General features: G+C 43.9%; 1 protein-coding gene across 1 annotated transcript in view; it reads right to left on the reverse strand.

Moving 5' to 3' along the window:
- LOC128705845 (uncharacterized) overlaps positions 1-18,594 on the reverse strand; it is a 234,015-nt gene that overhangs the window by 205,865 nt on the left and 9,556 nt on the right. The window contains exon 2 of the mRNA XM_053800964.2: positions 11,706-12,439. Within this exon, the coding sequence (XP_053656939.2) occupies positions 11,706-12,439 (734 nt within the window). The remainder of the gene's footprint in view (positions 1-11,705; positions 12,440-18,594) is intronic.

Genomic DNA, 18,594 nt, shown 5'->3' on the forward strand with positions numbered 1-18,594 from the left:
TTTCCCTATCACATTCTCAAGGCACATGACTAATATCTTTAGAGGTCTCATAGGCAAGGGACTTATGGTGTACTTAGATGACGTAATCGTCATGTCAAAAGACGTGGATACACATTTAAAAAAACTTGATGTAGTACTTGGTAAGCTTGAAGAAGCCAATTTAAAGATCGAACTGTCTAAATGTCAATTTTTCAAATCAGAAATTAAGTTTCTTGGCCACTTAGTCACTCCTAGAGGGGTTACGACTGATCAAAGTAAAGTAACTGCAGTACTAAATTTTCCAGCTCCCAAAATTGCTGATGCCATAAGATCCTTTGTGGGTCTGGCAGGTTTTTATAGATCTTTCATTGCCAATTTTTCTTCCATAGCAGCTCCTCTAACTGAGTTGCTTAAGAAAGATGCTCCTTTAGTTTGGACCTTCCGTCAAGAAAGAGCATTTGAAACTCTTAAAGAGAAGCTAACATCTGCTCCAGTTTTGAAATTTCCAGATTTCTCTAAGACCTTCTATATGACAACTAATGCTAGTTCAACTGGCATAGGTGCCATATTAGCTCAGAAGACTGATGGCAAGTACAACACAGTTGCATTTGTTAGCCGAGTCCTTATGAAGGTTGAACGTAACTGAGCAAGAAGCTTTAGCAATAGTATGGTCTTTAAAGCACTTCCAAGGCATTATTTACCAGGACCCTGTTCATGTCTTGACAGACCATGCTCCACTGATACCTTCATTCCAGAACAAACAACCTACTGGAAGGTTAGCCAAATGGACCTTGACTATCCAGGAGTTAAGTCCTACCTTTGAACACTTACTCAGCAAGTGAAATGTAGTTGCAGATGCTTTATCGCAACATGTTAGTATAGTAACTGCAGACCCTCCATTTACTGCCGAGGATATAAAGAATGCTCAAAGAACAGATCCCATGTGGTCTAGTGTGATTCGATTCCTCCTCCAGGAAGATCTTATTCTGACTGTGAAGCCACCAGCACCCATCAGTGACTTTGTCATGAGTCAAGAATTACTGTATCGAACAGCCTAGTTGGGTACTCCTAGCAGAAGGGTATATCAGTTAGTAATTCCACAGTCACTAGTGAATGTAGCTCTACAGCTAGTTCATGATGCACCAGGTGTTGCACACCCTGGTATGGAGCATTCAGTAAAACAAGTCAGAATGAAACACTTTTGGCCACATATGGCAACTGTTATTTCCGAGTATGTTAAGAAATGAAGTGTCTGTTTGCAGCATAAAGGAAATGTCAGTGGCCCAAATCCTATCCAGGTGTATCCCACCAAGAGTGAACCATGGGAAAGAGTTGCCATAGATCTGTTAACCAATTTCCAATGTTCCCTCCAAGGTAACAAGTATCTGTGTGTTATGGTAGACCATTTCATCAGATATTGTGAGCTAGTTCCTATTGCAGATAAGACTGCCAAGCTAAAGCATTTAAAGGATGCATTAGCTGCAGGCATACCACCCCTAAGTCCCTAGAGGTGAATTCTGTAATGAGATTCTTTAAAATTTGTGTACCTTGTACAAGATCTCTAAATCCACCATTGTTCCTCATCATCCTGCCAGCAATGGGTTGGCAGAACGAACCAATAAGAAAGTACTTGATGTCATGAGAGCCACTATCAATCCCAACAATGAAACCTGGGATGAAGTTATACCAGATGTTCAATGTGCTGTAAATTCTGCTTACAATGCTTCTATAGGTGACACTCCACATCATGCATTGTATGGTGTAGACAAGCGGTTTCCTTATGAGTTGTTATATTCCACACCAAAGCCCAATTACAACCCTGATGATTTCACAGCAACTCGTACCAGCTTAGCTCAAAGTGTTTTTAGAAGAATCCGTGAAACACTTCGTAGTCAACAGTAGAATTTACATGAGTAACTAATAGCCATGCTAAGTGAACCAAAATTAAAGTGGGTTCGAGAGTAATGCTGACTAACTTCAACAAAACATCCGCAATGCCTAAGCTCGATCAAAAGTTTGTTGGTCCTTATCGAGTAGTTGAACATATCAATGGAAATAAGTATAAGGTTAGAGAAATTAGTACTGGTCAGTATAAAGAATCGCATTTAGATCATATGAAGTTAGTATGCGATGTCGAGGGTGATAATTCTACCCAGACTAATGTGACAGTCGCTGACGATCCTCCTGACTTTGTACCCTCTACCTCTAATACTCAGTCAGATAATCAACCTGAATGTCTTTATTCTTTGCATACATGACAAGTAATGAGAAACTCCCAAGTATCTTCTTTTGTAGATAATTGTTCAGATCTCCCTCAGTCAAGGCATGAGTTAGCCATTGCAAAAGAATTTGATCCTCCCAAAGACGATAACCATTGTGTATACATAAATCTTACCCTCGCAGATTTGTGTTTAAATGTACATTGCCTGTATAATTAAATGATCAAGTTGATCTGTGCATGTCAACTGTGTGTTTATTATTAGCTGATCAGTTTTCAAAAAAAAATTTTTTGTGCATTCACGTTCCCTCCGAATTCTGAGATTTAGCAGTAATAATCTGTGCGCACCAGATCTGCCTTTGCTGTTAATTACTTTCACCTTTGTAAATATATATTCTTCCTCAGAATCCGCAGAGTGTATGATTACAGATCGATCGATCAATTCTGTCCTTTTTATTATACTATGATTTGTTCTTATAATTCGTAATGTATTATGATACAACCCATTACGATCCCATCCATTAGTTATAAGTTACATATGTCTTTGCTATTGTATAGAATCAGACCAGAGCAACCTGCCTGTTCAACCTATAGCAGAGTATTGTATGTCAAGATGACATACGTAACAAGACCGAGCTGTCAGTATAGCTACTGAATTCCCTATACTTATACTTGTGTAGTGTATTGTAGATTGTATCATCCATATACTTTATATACATGACCCCTTGCTAGGCTCAGTGACTAGCATGTGTGACGTCACATGATGCCGCATGAGTGCATGGGACATGCTGCCCCACTCTCACTCCTCGCTTAGGTCTAAGAACAGGCAACAGACGGCAGGCTTGGCTCCTCCTCTCACACTGCTAATATAAGTGTTACCACCCAACTACTTGTGTTTAACTCCAACCATCACATCTCCACAAACCCTCCCAACAGTGGGACCAAGCAACATCTCTCCATGGGTCCTTAGAGAGGGAGCAGTGATGCTGTGTGTGCCAATAAAAAATATCTTCAATGCATCCATTGAAACTGGGCAACTACCTGAGGAATGGAAGATGGCAAATGTAGTCCCAATTTTTAAAAAAGGAGAGAGACACGAGGCATTAAACTGTCATCAGGAGGAGAGTGGTAGAGTGCCTGGAAAGAAACAAATGTATAATCAACAACCAGCATGGTTTCAGGGAAGGAAAATCCTGTGTCACAAACCTACTGGAGTTTTATGACAAGGTGAGAGAAGCAAGACAAGAGAGAAAAGGGTGGATAGACTGTATTTTCTTGGACTGTAAGAAGGCCTTCGACACAGCTCCTCACAAGAGGTTATTGCAAAAGCTAGAGGATCAGGCACACATAACAGGAAAGGCACTGCAATGAATCAGGGAATACCTAACACGGAGGCAACGAGTCATGGTACATGACGAGGTGTCAGAGTGGGTACCTGTGACACGCGGGGGTTCCACAGGGGTCAATCCTAGGACCTGCGCTATTTTTAGTATATATGAATGACATAATGGAAGGAATAGACTCAGAAGTGTCCTTGTTTGAAAATGATGTGAAGTTAATGAGGAGAATTAAATCGGTTGAGGAACAGGCAGGACTGCAAAGAGACCTGGACAGGCTACAAGCCTGGTCCAACAACTGGCTCCTCGAATTTAACCCTACCAAATAAAAAAGTCATGAAGATCTACAAAGGGTAAAGAAGACCGTAGACACAGTATAGTCTAGGTGGCCACAGACTGCAAACCTTACTCAAAGAAAAAGATCTTGGAGTGAGCATAATACCGACCACATCTCCTGAGGTGCATATCAATTAGATAACTGATGAAGCGTACGGGAGTCTGGCAAACCTAAGGATAGCATTCCAATACCTAAGCAAGCAATCGTTCAAGACTCTGCACACCATATACGTTAGGCTCATACTGGAGTATGCAGCACCAGTTTGGAATCCACACTTAGTCAAGCACGTCAAGAAACTAGAGAAAGTGCAAAGGTTTGCAACAAGACTAGTCCCAGAGCTAAGAGGATTGTCGTACGAAGAAAGGTTAAGGGAAATTGGCCTGATGACACTGGAGGACTGGAGGGTCAAGGGAGACATCATAACGACATATAAAATACTGCGCCGAATAGACAAGGTGGACAAAGACAGGATGTTCCAGAGATGGGATACAGAAACAAGGGGTCACAATTGAAAGTTGAAGACTCAGATTAGTCAAAGGGATGTTAGGAAGTATTTCTTCAGTCATAGAGTTGTCAGGAGGTGGAATAGTCTAGAAAGTGACGTAGTGGAGGCAGGAACCAAACATAGTTTTAAGACGAGGTTTGATAAAGTTCATGGAGCAGGGAGAGATAGGACTCAGTAGCTATCAGTGAAGAGGCGGGGCCAGGAGATGTGAATCGACCCCTGCAACCACAAATAGGTGAGTACAAATAAGTGAGTACAAAACACACACATGCCACAGAGTAGTCAGTAAGTGGAATAGTTTGGGAAGCGATGTAGTGGAGGCAGGATCCATACACACACACACACACACACACACACACACACACACACACACACACACACACACACACACACACACACACACACACACGCACACACACACACACAAATAGGCTGAAGCAAGTTACAGAGCTATTGCCCAGAGGAGATATAGCATCTGAAGCAGGTACACTCCTACTGAATGATGAACCCAATGGAAAGGAAGGAGTTGGGGCGAGGAATGAAAGGAGAGAGCAGTTGGGAGCAAGGATAGCTGTAAGAGAGGGGGGAGAAGATGGAGAGGGGGATAGGTCCCATGCAGAGGCATGACCATGCCACGAAGAGCTACAGAAAAAAAATAATGGAAACAATGGCCATATACAAATGTGACCCAGAGACACAGAGGGAAATGCAGTGGGGGAGGAGAGGGAGGGGTCAGTGTTTATTCATGGGTTACAGGAAAGTGAGGGGAGGACGCACAATGAAACACGGCAGGAAGAGAAACATGAGTTTGAAAACATCATCAAAGAAATAGGCGAGGAGGACATTACTGAGATAGTAAGTTTTCATAGAATAAGGGGGTACTTGAAGGGAAGAAATCGTCTAGTGAAGCTGATTTTCAAGACAGAAATGGTGTGAAACAGGATCCTGCAAGAGAAACCACAGCTGAAGGAACTGTCATCATACAGAATGACAGCAGCTGAAGGAGAGGACACAAAAGTAAAAGGGGCTAGGAAGAAAGAAAAGGACAGAATCAGCAGAGGACAACCAGAGCAAAGCAGAGAAACAAGCGCAAGCACACGCAGAACCACTCCCATAATTCCACAGCCAAACACACTATCCCAACACAAGCAAACATACTATCCCAACACAAGCAAACACACTATCCCAACACAAACCACAATCCACACTTACAGCTCCCACCCCACACTATGCTGTAGAATCCCACAACACACTGCCAGGTCTCCCACCCTCACAGATCCCCAGAAAACAGTGGTGGATAGGAAACTGAAGGTATGGTACACCAACACTGATGGAATAATGAATAAGTGGGAGGAGTGGAATGAAAGATATGAATAGGCATCACCGGACATCATAGATATCACAGAAACCAAGCTCACAGGAATGATAACAGATGCCATCTTTCCAACGGGATATCAAATCCTGAGGAAAGACAGAGGGAACAGAGGGGTTGGAGGAGTGGCACTGCTCATCAAAAACTGATGGGATTTTGATGAGCTGGAGAGAGGAGACAGAGGAAAAGCAAGAGACTTCATAATAGGAACACTTCAGTTTGGAGGTCCAAAGGTGGTAATTGCAGTGATGTATAACCCACCACAGAACAGCATGAGGCCAAGGCAAGAGTATGAGGAGAGTAATAGAGCAATGGTTGATACTCTGGCTGAAGTGGCCAGAAGGGCTCATGTGAGCAGGGCAAACTTGCTGATTATGGGTGACTTCAACCTCAAAGAAATCGACTTGGAGAACCTGGAGCCACATGGGGGCCTAGAAACATTGAGGGCTAAGATGACGAAGGTGGTGCTGAAAAACCTCATGTACCAACACGTAAGGGACACTATCAGAGAGAGAGGAGAGGATGAACCAGCAAGACTCGACCTAGAATTCACCTTGAGTAGTGAAGACATTGAGGACATCACATATGAAAGACTCCTCGGTGCCATTGATCATGTGGTTATGAGCTTCGAATACATAGAGTTACAAGTGGAGAGGGAAGCAGGAAGGGCAGGACGAATGAAGCGAAATCATACGAGTGGGGACTACACAGGAATGAAGAATTTCCTACAGTGCGATAGAGAACTTGCAGGGAAGTCAGTAAGCGAGATGATAAGATATGTGACAACAATATACAAGGAAACTGAGGAGAGGCTTGTACCAAAGGGTAACAGAAATAACAAGAAAGCCAGGATGAGTCCTTGGTTCACCCAAAGGTGTAGAAAGACCAAAACCAAGTGTGCTAGAGAATGGAAACATAGAAGGCAAAGGACCCAGAAGAATAAGGAGACAAGCCGGAAATGAATATGCACAGGTAAGAAGGGAGGCCCAGAAACATTATGAAAATGTCATAACAGCAAAAGCCAAATCTGACCCAACACTGTTGTACAGCCACATCAGGAGGAAAACAACAGTCAAGGACCAGGTAATCAGGCTGAGGAAGGAAGGAGGAGAGATCACAAGAAAGGACCACAAAGTATGTGAGGAGCTCATTATGAGATTCAAAGAAGTGTTCACAGAGGAGACAGAAGCGACTCCAGAAAGACAGAGAGGTGGGGTACACCGTCAATTGTTGGACACATCACATACAGCCAACACAAGAAGAAAATCATAAGAAAAAAAGAACACTGCAGCATGCCTATTGGCCCATGCAAAGCCAGGTCCAATTCTCCCACTGGCATAAGCCAAGCTAGTTAGATCCAACTCACACCCTCCCACAACCACTCGTGTATTTATCCAACTTATTTTTAAAACTACACGATGTCTTAGCTTCTGTGACTGTACTCGGGAGTTTGTTCCACTCATCCAAAACTGTATTACCAAACCAGTGTTTTCCTATATCCTTCCTGAATCTGAATTTTTCCAATGCTGCGAGTCCTGGCTATGCTAGATATTTTTAGCACACTATTTACATCCTCTTTATTAATTTCTGCTTTCCATTTATACTCCTCAATCATATCTCCCTTTTTCTCAGTCTATCCTCATAGGGAAGATTTATGATACATGGGATCAACTTTTTTCCTCCTTTGTACGTTTACCAGTGCACTTATATCCATTCTGTAAATGGGTGACGAAAACTGTGCAGTATAATCTAAATGAGGCCTAACTAAAGATATATAGAGTTGAAGAACAACCTAGGACTTCTATTATTTATACTTCTTGATATGAAACCAAGGATTCTGTTAGTGTTATTGCGAACACTTCTGTCCTGTAGTCTTGGCTTCAGATTACTACTAACCAGAATTCCTAAATCCTTTTTGCAATCCATAATATTAAGATCTATATTATTTAGTTTATATGTGGCATGGTTATTTTCCTGTCCAACATTTAGAACTTTGCATTTGTCTATATTAAACTGCATCTGCCACTTCTCCAACCACTGCATCAGTCTATTCAAATCATCCTGGAGTGCTTAATGTCCTCCTTAGAATGAACTGGACGACCTATTTTGGTGTCATCAGCAAATTTACTTATGTCGCTATTTGTTCCTTCATCTACATCGTTTATGTAAATTGTGAACAACAAGGATCCCAACACTGACCCCTGTGGAGCACTGCTTGTGATGTGCCCCTATTCTGATTTCTCCTCATTTATGCAAACTCTCTGTTGCATATTTGTCAACCATGCCTCTACTCAGGATCTAGTTTCTCCTCCTATTTCGTGTGCCTCAAGTTTTCTCAACAGCCTCTGATGTGGAACTCTGTTGAAAGTCTTACTGAAGTCCATATACACAATATCATTTTCAATACAATGATCTATCCCCCTCAATATCTTTGTGAAGAAAGTTAGTAAATTCGTAAGACAGGAACCCCCCTTTGTAAAACTGTGTTGAGATTCATTAATCAATTTATGCTTTTCGACATGGCTACGAATTGATTCGGCAATTATTAATTCCATAAATTTACCAGCTATGGAGATAAGGCTTATTGGTCTATAGTTTGAAGCTAAGGACCTGTCACCTGCCTTGTAAATAGGTATTTCATTTGCCATTTCCACTAGTCCGGCAATATGCCAGTTTGTAGTGATATATTGAAAAGATTAGCCAAAGGTATGCTAAGTTCCTCTTTACACTCCTTTATAACCCTAGCAAACAGTTCTTCAGGGCCTGGGGACTTTTTAGGTTTTAATTTTTGTATTTGTATGAGAACCATGTCACTAGTTACCCTAACAGTGCATAGTTTATTATCATCCTGTTCTACGTAATTTATTATTTCTGGAATTTCGCTAGTATCTTCCTGAGTAAAAACTGAGAGGAAGTAGGTATTGAAAAGTTCACACACATTTCTTTATCACTGTCAATGATCTGACCTGAGTTACTTTTAAGTGAGCCTATCTTATTTCTAATCTTACTTTTGTATATCTGAAAGAACCCTTTTGGGTTAGTCTTCGAATCCCTTGCGACCTTAGCCTCATAATCCCTTTTAGCTTTTCTTATTCCTTTTTTTTATTTCTCTCTTTAATTGAATATATTGATTTCTTAACTGCCCATCCCCTCTTTTGATACGCCTATATATGTCTCTCCTTTGATCAATGAGATGTTTTAATCTATTGTTTATCCATTTGCGATCATTTTTGTTAGGTCTAATTTCCCTACTCGGAATAAAAGTTGTCTGGGCAGATAGCAGTATTTCAGAGCATAGTGCTACCTGCCCAGACGACTTTTGTTCCGAGTTAGGTAATTAGAAATATAAAAAATGATTCCAATTTGATAAACAATAGATTAAAACACCTCATTAGTCAAAAGATACCTCAAAGGCGATGGGGCCGGAAAACATCTCTCCATGGGTCCTGAGAGACGGAGCAGAGGCTGTATGTGTTCTCCAAACAACAATATTCGACACATCTATCGAAACAGGGCGACTACCTGTGGTATGGAAGACAGCAAATGTAGTCCCAGTTTTTAAAGGAGACAGACACGAAGCATTAAACTACAGACCAGTGTCACTGACATGTATAATATGCAAAATCATGGAGAAGATTATCAGGAGAAGAGTGGTGGAATACCTAGAAAGAAATGAGCAAATCAACGACAGCCAGCACGGTTTCAGGGACGGGAAATCCTGTGTCACAAACCTACTGGAGTTCTATGACAGGGTGACAGGAGTATGACATGAGAGAGAGAGAGGGGTGGGTAGACTGCATTTTCTTGCACTGTAAGAAGGCTTTTGACACAGTTCCACACAACAGATTAGTGCAAAAGCTGGAGAACCAGGCAGGGATAGCAAAGAATGCACTGTAATGGATCAGGGAATACCTGTCACGAAGACACCAAGTAATGCTACGTGGCAAAATGTCAGAGTGGGTATCTGTGTCGAGCGGGGTTCCACAAGTGTCAGTCCAAGGACCGGTGCTATTCTTCGTATTTGTGGACGACTTGACGGAAGGAATAGACTCCGAAGTGTCCCTGTTTGCAGATGATGTGAAGTTGATGAGAAGAAAGCAGTCGGATGAGGACCAGGCATAACTACAAAGAGATCTGGACAGACTGCAGACCTGGTCCAGCAACTGGCTCCTGGAGTTCAACGCCATCAAGTGCAAAGTCATGAAGACTGGGGAATGGCAAAGAAGACTGGAGACGGAGTACAGTGTAGGGGGCCAGATACTACAAACCTCACTCAAGGGAAAGGACCTTTGGGTGAGTATAACACCGGGCTCATCTTCTGAGGCGCACATCAACCAAATAACTACTGCAGCCTACAGGCGCCTAGCAAACCTATGAACAGCATTTCGCCATTATAATAAGGAATCGTTCAGAACCCTGTACAATGTGTACGTTAGGCTCATATTGGAGTATGCAGCACTCGTTTGGAACCCACACCAAGCCAAGCATATAATGAAATTATAGAAGTGCAAAGGTTTGCAACATGACTAGTCCTGGAGCTAAGGTGCATGTCCTACGAGGAGAGGTTAAGGGAAATTGACCTGACGACACTGAAGGACTGGTGAGATAGGGGGGATATGATAATGATATATTAAATACTGAGAAGAATCGACAAGGTGGACAGAGACAGGATGTTTCAGAGATGTGACACAGAAACAAGGGGTCACAGTTGGAATTCGAAGACTCAGATGAATCACTGGAATGTTAGGAAGTATTTCATCAGTCACAGAATTATCAGAAAGTGGAATAGCCTGGAAAGTGATATAGTGGAGGCTGGACCTATACATAGCTTTAAAAAGAGGTATGATGAAGCTCATGCAGCAGGAAGAGTGACCTAGTAGCAGACAGAGAAGAGACGGGGCCAGGAGTTGTGAATCGACCCCTGCAAGCACAACTAGGTAAGTACAACTAGGTGAGTACACACACATGCAAACGTACATCAATGTATCCACGGAAAATGGTTTAAACCATAGAAATACTGCAACTGGCTGGGAATTAAAGCCGAGTCGTCTTGACAGCCTCCCGGAAAGCTAGCTAAACTGTTGACGTCCTAGACCACTATGTTACCGTGCCATAAGACGTTAGGTGTCAAGTGAGAACAATTGACATGTTTTCCCTGGAGTCGAGTGGTGAGCTCAGGGACTAATTTCATTATCCTCCCGTTTGGATTCCGGTCTGACGAGCACAACACAAATCAATGCATCCACGGAAAGAAATGCTTGCAAGCAAAGAGCACACTGTGACCGATGTAGAATTGAACCCGAGTCGACTAGACAGCTTCCGGGGAAGCTGCCTAACCTCTGGACACATTAAAACACTCCGCCATAATGCCAGAAGATGTTAGGTGTCCGTTGCTAGGGGAAGCATATTTAGTGTTCTTACTGGACATCTGACGTCTTGTGGCATGATGGCTTCCAAGACGACTTGGAATTAATTCCCGGCCAGTGTATTCTTTGATTTAAACTACTTATTTCCGTGAAAGTATTGGTGTGTGTGTGTGTGTGTGTGTGTGTGTGTGTGTGTGTGTGTGTGTGTGTGTGTGTGTGTGTGTGTGTGTGTGTGTGTGTGTGTGTATTTGTTACCGACTGTGAAAGGCACATGACGATAGACACCCACTCACATACAAAATAGCGCACGCACACACACACACACACATGCAAACACAAACGGATAAACCCATGGAAACTGACTTACAAACCTGCACACACACATACGAAAATATTGACACACAGACAAATACACAAACATACACTCATACACACACACACACCCTCACCCACAAATACATACATACACACACATACAACTCTCACGCACTTTCAAACTCTCCCTCATTTTCTGAAAAAAATGTATCTATTAATGATGTATGTTTGAGTGTCATGACTGAGCTGTGTTAAACACATAAGGAGTTGTCTTACCGTGAGTATGATGCTGGAGCCACTTATCTTCGTCAGGAAGAGCAGAGAATGCCACTTGCTAGGAGGGAGGGGATCCAAGTGTTCTGTTGATAACATATTTCCATCTCTCCATCCAAGTACGATCTTAGTTCTGCCAGTGATGAAGGTTGGGGTGAAGTTTGTCTTAGAAAATAGTGAGACAATCTGTCTGGACTCGCTGTCTTGATTACAAACATTTAAGGGAAAGACAAATTTCTTAGTGCCAGTCACTTTCCAGGTAGGTGTCCAAGAGTGGCACTGGCGAGTTAATACTCCCTCCTGCACTGTCATGTGTGTCAAGGGGCAGTCGATGGTGATGTTGGGTGGAAGCCAAGAGTTGCCTTGTCCGTCAGTAAGTTTGTACTCTCCCACCAGTCCCAGACTAAACTGTTCCCATCCTCCTGCTAATTCACCCACCTCAGACTCATAGAATGATTTTTTTACACTGTGGCGTCGTGTTCTCTTCAACTCGACACTGTTGCTTTTCACTGACAGAAAGTCAAAATCATCATCCAAGTCGCACTGCATTAGAGCTGAAAAGAGGTGTCGAGACTGCTTGTTGTTGGAACTGGCTGGTTTCGATTTGGCAGATCCTACGGTGTCAGGTACTTGGGAGGAGTCAGGTGGTAGAAGGAACTTAGGCGGAACGTAAGCCTCGAATTCGACTGAGTCATACATCACGTGGAAGATAGACCCATTCTTCTGAACCATACATCCTGAAGTAGAAATAGATATGATTTCAATATATTGGTAGAAAGACTGGTCTCTCTTTGTATTTTTCATCATTCAAAAAAAAAAAAAAATCGTGAGGTATTTTTATAATCCTTCAAAACTAGGGAGGCCAAGCCCATGATGACACTCTTCAGGTCACTTGTTCTATCTAGGCTGGAATATTGCTGTACACTAACAGCACCTTTCAAGGCAGGTGAAATTGCTGACCTGGAAAATGTACTGGGAACCTTCACGGCACACATAACTGAGATAAAACACCTCTATTACTGGGAGCGTTTGAAGTTCCTCGACCTCCCGCAGGCGGGAGAGACACATGATTATTTATATACACTTGGAAAATCCTAGAGTGATTACTACTAAATTTGCAAACGAAAATCACTCCTTATGAAAGGAAAAGACTCGGCAGAAAATGCATCATCCTCGCAATGAAAAACTGGGGTGTCACTTGCACGATAAGACACAACACAATAAGTGTCAGGGGCCCAAGACTGTTCAACTACCTCCCAGCATACATAATGGGGATTACTGAGAGACCCCTGGCTGTCTTCAAGAAGACTTTGAACAGACACTTAAAGTCAGTATCTGACCAGCCGGGCTGAGGTTCGTACGTCGGTTTACGTGCGGCCAAGAGTAACAGCCTGGTTGATCAGGCCGTAAACCACCATGAGACCCGGTCACAGATCGGGCCGCAGGGGCCTGAAATCCTCTCCACGTATAATAATTGTTTATTCCTGTTGTACTAGTTTGACTATATATGTGTTTTAAAAACTCAGTGAATGAAGGCTTGAGCTTAATTTTTATCGTGTGTGAAGTAAAAGCTTTGGAAGCTTAATAATCTTTATGCTTATTAAGTAGTCGTGTAGACTGCCTGTTTATATTCTATCATCCACTCAACAATCATGAGGAAAAAAATAGATCTTACGTATCTCCAAGAATAAATAATGATATAATTGACTCGCTTGCTGTCTAGATAAAAAAAACCGACTGATTTTAAATATATCCAAAACTTTAAGTATTCTTCAGAGTCGACAATGGCAGTGAATGTTTTCTATATATTGTAAAGTTGTCCTATGATGTCACAAGTTTACAGTGCACGGCGATACATCGGTCTATTGAGTACAAGGGCCTCCAAGAGGCGCTATTATCCAGATAATTTTAATTAACTTTGTAACATTTACCAGCGTGTGCTGCACCAAGCTACAACAATTGAATTATGTACTTCAATAGTTAATGTGGTTGAAATATATCTAGATTTGAAGTTTTAACCGAGCGGCAAGAATGTAAGATTGTTTATTGGGTATTATCAGGGAACATTAAAAATGAAAGATCAAAGAGCACTACACGTGATTGATCAGAGTGCAGAAACACAGAGTACCAAGAATATAGTGCCACAGTGTGTCAAACATGTAGTGCCACAGTGTGTCAAACATGTAGTGCCACAGTGTGTCAAACATGTAGTGCCACAGTGTGTCAAACATGTAGTGCCACAGTGTGTCAAGCATGTAGTGCCACAGTGTGTCAAGCATGTAGTGCCACAGTGTGTCAAGCATGTAGTGCCACAGTGTGTCAAGCATGTAGTGCCACAGTGTGTCAAGCATGTAGTGCCACAGTGTGTCAAGCATGTAGTGCCACAGTGTGTCAAGCATGTAGTGCCACAGTGTGTCAAGCATGTAGTGCCACAGTGTGTCAAACATGTAGTGCCAGAGTGTGTCAAACTTGTAGTGCCACAGTGTGTCAACTTGTAGTGCCACAGTGTCAAGCATGTAGTGCCACAGTGTGTCACAGTGTGTCAAAGTGCCACATGTAGTGCCACAGTGTGTCAAGCATGTAGTAGTGTGTGCCACAGTGTGTCAAGCATGTAGTGCCACAGTGTGTCAGTGTGTCAAGCATGTAGTGCCAAGTGTGCATGTAGTGCCACAGTGTGTCAAGCATGTAGTGCCACAGTGTGTCAAGCATGTAGTGCCACAGTGTGTCAAGCATGTAGTGCCACAGTGTGTCAAGCATGTAGTGCCACAGTGTGTCAAGCATGTAGTGCCACAGTGTGTCAAGCATGTAGTGCCACAGTGTGTCAAGCATGTAGTGCCACAGTGTGTCAAGCATGTAGTGCCACAGTGTGTCAAGCATGTAGTGCCACAGTGTGTCAAGCTTGTAGTGCCACAGTGTGTCAAGCATGTAGTACCACAGTGTGTCAAGCTTGTAGTGCCACAGTGTGTCAAGCATGTAGTGCCACAGTGTGTTAAGCTTGTAGTGCCACAGTGTGTCAAGCTTGTAGTGTCACAGTGTGTCAAGCATGTAGTGACACAGTGTGTCAAGCATGTAGTGCCACAGTGTGTCAAGCTTGTAGTGCCACAGTGTGTCAAGCATGTAGTGCCACAGTGTGTCAAGCATGTAGTGCCACAGTGTGTCAAGCATGTAGTGCCACAGTGTGTCAAGCATGTAGTGCCACAGTGTGTCAAGCATATGTGTCAAGCATGAAGTGATACAGTGTGTCAAGCATGTAGTGCCACAGTGTGTCAAGCATGTAGTGCCACAGTGTGTCAAGCATGTAGTGCCACAGTGTGTCAAGCATGTAGTGCCACAGTGTGTCAAGCATGTAGTGCCACAGTGTGTCAAGCATGTAGTGCCACAGTGTGTCAAGCATGTAGTGCCACAGTGTGTCAAGCATGTAGTGCCACAGTGTGTCAAGCATGTAGTGCCACAGTGTGTCAAGCATGTAGTGCCACAGTGTGTCAAGCATGTAGTGCCACAGTGTGTCAAGCATGTAGTGCACAGTCTGCCAAGCATGTAGTGCCACAGTGTGTCAAGCATGTAGTGCCACAGTGTGTCAAGCATGTAGTGCCACAGTGTGTCAAGCATGTAGTGCCACAGTGTGTCAAGCATGTAGTGCCACAGTGTGTCAAGCATGTAGTGCCACAGTGTGTCAAGCATGTAGTGCCACAGTGTGTCAAGCATGTAGTGCCACAGTGTGTCAAGTATGTAGTGCCACAGTGTGTCAAGTATGTAGTGCCACAGTGTGTCAAGTATATAGTGCCACAGTGTGTCAAGTATGTAGTGCCACAGTGTGTCAAGTATGTAGTGCCACAGTGTGTCAAGTATGTAGTGCCACAGTGTGTCAAGTATGTAGTGCCACAGTGTGTCAATTATGTAGTGCCACAGTGTGTCAAGTATGTAGTGCCACAGTGTGTCAAGTATGTAGTGTCACAGTGTGTCAAGCACGTAGTGTCACAAGGTGTCAAGTACGTAGTGCCACAGTGTCTCAATTATGTAGTGCTACAATGTGTCAAGTATGTAGTGCCACAGTGTTATGTGTCAAGCATGTAGTGCCACAGTGTGTCAAGCATGTAGTGCCACAGTGTGTCAAGCATGTAGTGCCACAGTGTGTCAAGCATGTAGTGCCACAGTGTGTCAAGCATGTAGTGCCACAGTGTGTCAAGCATGTAGTGCCACAGTGTGCCAAGCATGTAGTGCCACAGTGTGTCAAGCATGTAGTGCCACAGTGTGTCAAGCATGTAGTGCCACAGTGTGCCCAGCATGTAGTGCCACAGTGTGTCAAGCTTGTAGTGCCACAGTGTGTCAAACATGTAGTGCCACAGTGTGTCAAGCATGTAGTGCCACAGTGTGTCAAGCATGTAGTGCCACAGTGTGTCAAGCATGTAGTGCCACAGTGTGTCAAGTTTGTAGTGCCACAGTGTGTCAAGCATGTAGTGCCACAGTGTGTCAAGCATGTAGTGCCACAGTGTGTGCCACAGTGTGTCAAGCATGTAGTGCCACAGTGTGTCAAGCATGTAGTGCCACAGTGTGTCAAGCATGTAGTGCCACAGTGTGTCAAGCATGTAGTGCCACAGTGTGTCAAGCATGTAGTGCCACAGTGTGTCAAGCATGTAGTGCCACAGTGTGTCAAGCATGTAGTGCCACAGTGTGTCAAGCATGTAGTGCACAGTCTGCCAAGCATGTAGTGCCACAGTGTGTCAAGCATGTAGTGCCACAGTGTGCCCAGCATGTAGTGCCACAGTTTGTCAAGCTTGTAGTGCCACAGTGTGTCAAACATGTAGTGCCACAGTGTGTCAAGCATGTAGTGCCACAGTGTGTCAAATATGTAGTGCCACAGTGTGTGAAGTATGTATTGCCACAGTGTGTCAAGCATGTAGTTCCACAGTGTGTAAAGCATGTAGTGCCACAGCATTGAGTGCCACAGTGTGCCAAGCATTTAGTGTCAAAGTGTGTCAAGCATGTAGTGCCACAGTGTGTCAAGCATGTAGTGCCACACAGCATGTAGTGCCACAGTGTGTCAAGCATGTAGTGCCACAGTGCGCCAAGCATGTAGTGCCACAGTGTGTCAAGCATGTACTGCCACAGAGCGTCATGCATGTAGTGCCACAGTGTGTCAAGCATGTAGTGCCACAGTGTGTCAAGTATGTAGTGCCACAGTGTGTCAAGCATGTAGTGCCACAGTGTGTCAAGCATGTAGTGCCACAGTGTGTCAAGCATGTAGTGCCACAGTGTGTCAAGCATGTAGTGCCACAGTGTGTCAAGCATGTAGTGCCACAGTGTGTCAAGCATGTAGTGCCACAGTGTGTCAAGCATGTAGTGCCACAGTGTGTCAAGCTTGTAGTGCCACAGTGTGTCAAGTGCCACAGTGTGTCAAGCATGGAGTGCCACAGTGTGTCAAGCATGTAGTGCCACAGTGTGTCAAGCATGTAGTGCCACAGTGTGTCAAGCATGTAGTGCCACAGTGTGTCAAGCATGTAGTGCCACAGTGTGTCAAGCATGTAGTGCCACAGTGTGTCAAGCAAGTAGTGCCACAGTGTGTCAAGCATGTAGTGCCACAGTGTGTCAAGCATGTAGTGCCACAGTGTGTCAAGCATGTAGTGCCACAGTGTGTCAAGCATGTAGTGCCACAGTGTGTCAAGCATGTAGTGCCACAGTGTGTCAAGCATGTAGTGCCACAGTGTGTCAAGCATGTAGTGCCACAGTGTGTCAAGCATGTAGTGCCACCACAGTGTGTCAAGCATGTAGTGCCACAGTGTGTCAAGCATGTAGTGCCACAGTGTGTCAAGCATGTAGTGCCACAGTGTGTCAAGCATGTAGTGCCACAGTGTGTCAAGCATGTAGTGCCACAGTGTGTCAAGCATGTAGTGCCACAGTGTGTCAAGCATGTAGTGCTACAATGTGTCAAGCATGTGGTGCCACAGTGTGTCAAGCATGTGTGCCAGTCAAGCCACAGTGTGTCAAGCATGTAGTGCCACAGTGTGTCCAGCATGTAGTGCCACAGTGTGTCAAGCATGTAGTGCCACAGTGTGTCAAGTACATAGTGCCACAGTGTGCCAAGTACATAGTGCCACAGTGTGTCAAGTATGTAGTGCCACAGTGTGTCAAGTACATAGTGCCACAGTGTGTCAAGTACATAGTGCCACAGTGTGTCAAGTATGTAGTGCCACAGTGTGTCAAGCATGTAGTGCCACAGTGTGTCAAGCATGTAGTGCCACAGTGTGTCAAGCATGTAGTGCCACAGTGTGTCAAGCATGTAGTGCCACAGTGTGTCAAGCATGTAGTGCCACAGTGTGTCAAGCATGTAGTGCCACAGTGTGTCAAGCATGTAGTGCCACGGTGTGTCAAGTATGAAGTGCCACAGTGTGTCCCGCAGTGTGTCAAGCAAGCACAGTGTGTAGTGCCACAGTGTGTCAAGCATGTAGTGCCACAGTGTGTCAAGCATGTAGTGCCACAGTGTGTCAAGCATGTAGTGCCACAGTGTGTCAAGCATGTAGTGCCACGGTGTGTCAAGCATGAAGTGCCACAGTGTGTCCAGCATTTAGTGCCACAATGTGTCAAGCTTGTAGTACCACAGTGTGTCAAACATGTAGTGCCACAGTGTGTCAAGCATGTAGTGCCACAGTGTGTCAAGCATGTAGTGCCACAGTGTGTCAAGCATGTAGTGCCACAGTGTGTCAAGCATGTAGTGCCACAGTGTGTCAAGCATGTAGTGCCACAGTGTGTCAAGCTTGTAGTGCCACAGTGTGTCAAGCATGTAGTGCCACAGTGTGTCAAGCATGTAGTGCCACAGTGTGTCAAGCTTGTAGTGCCACAGTGTGTCAAGCATGTAGTGCCACAGTGTGTCAAGCATGTAGTGCCACAGTGTGTC

This window comes from Cherax quadricarinatus, chromosome 3, assembly GCF_038502225.1.
Source record: "Cherax quadricarinatus isolate ZL_2023a chromosome 3, ASM3850222v1, whole genome shotgun sequence".
Classification (NCBI taxonomy): Eukaryota; Metazoa; Arthropoda; class Malacostraca; order Decapoda; family Parastacidae; genus Cherax; species Cherax quadricarinatus.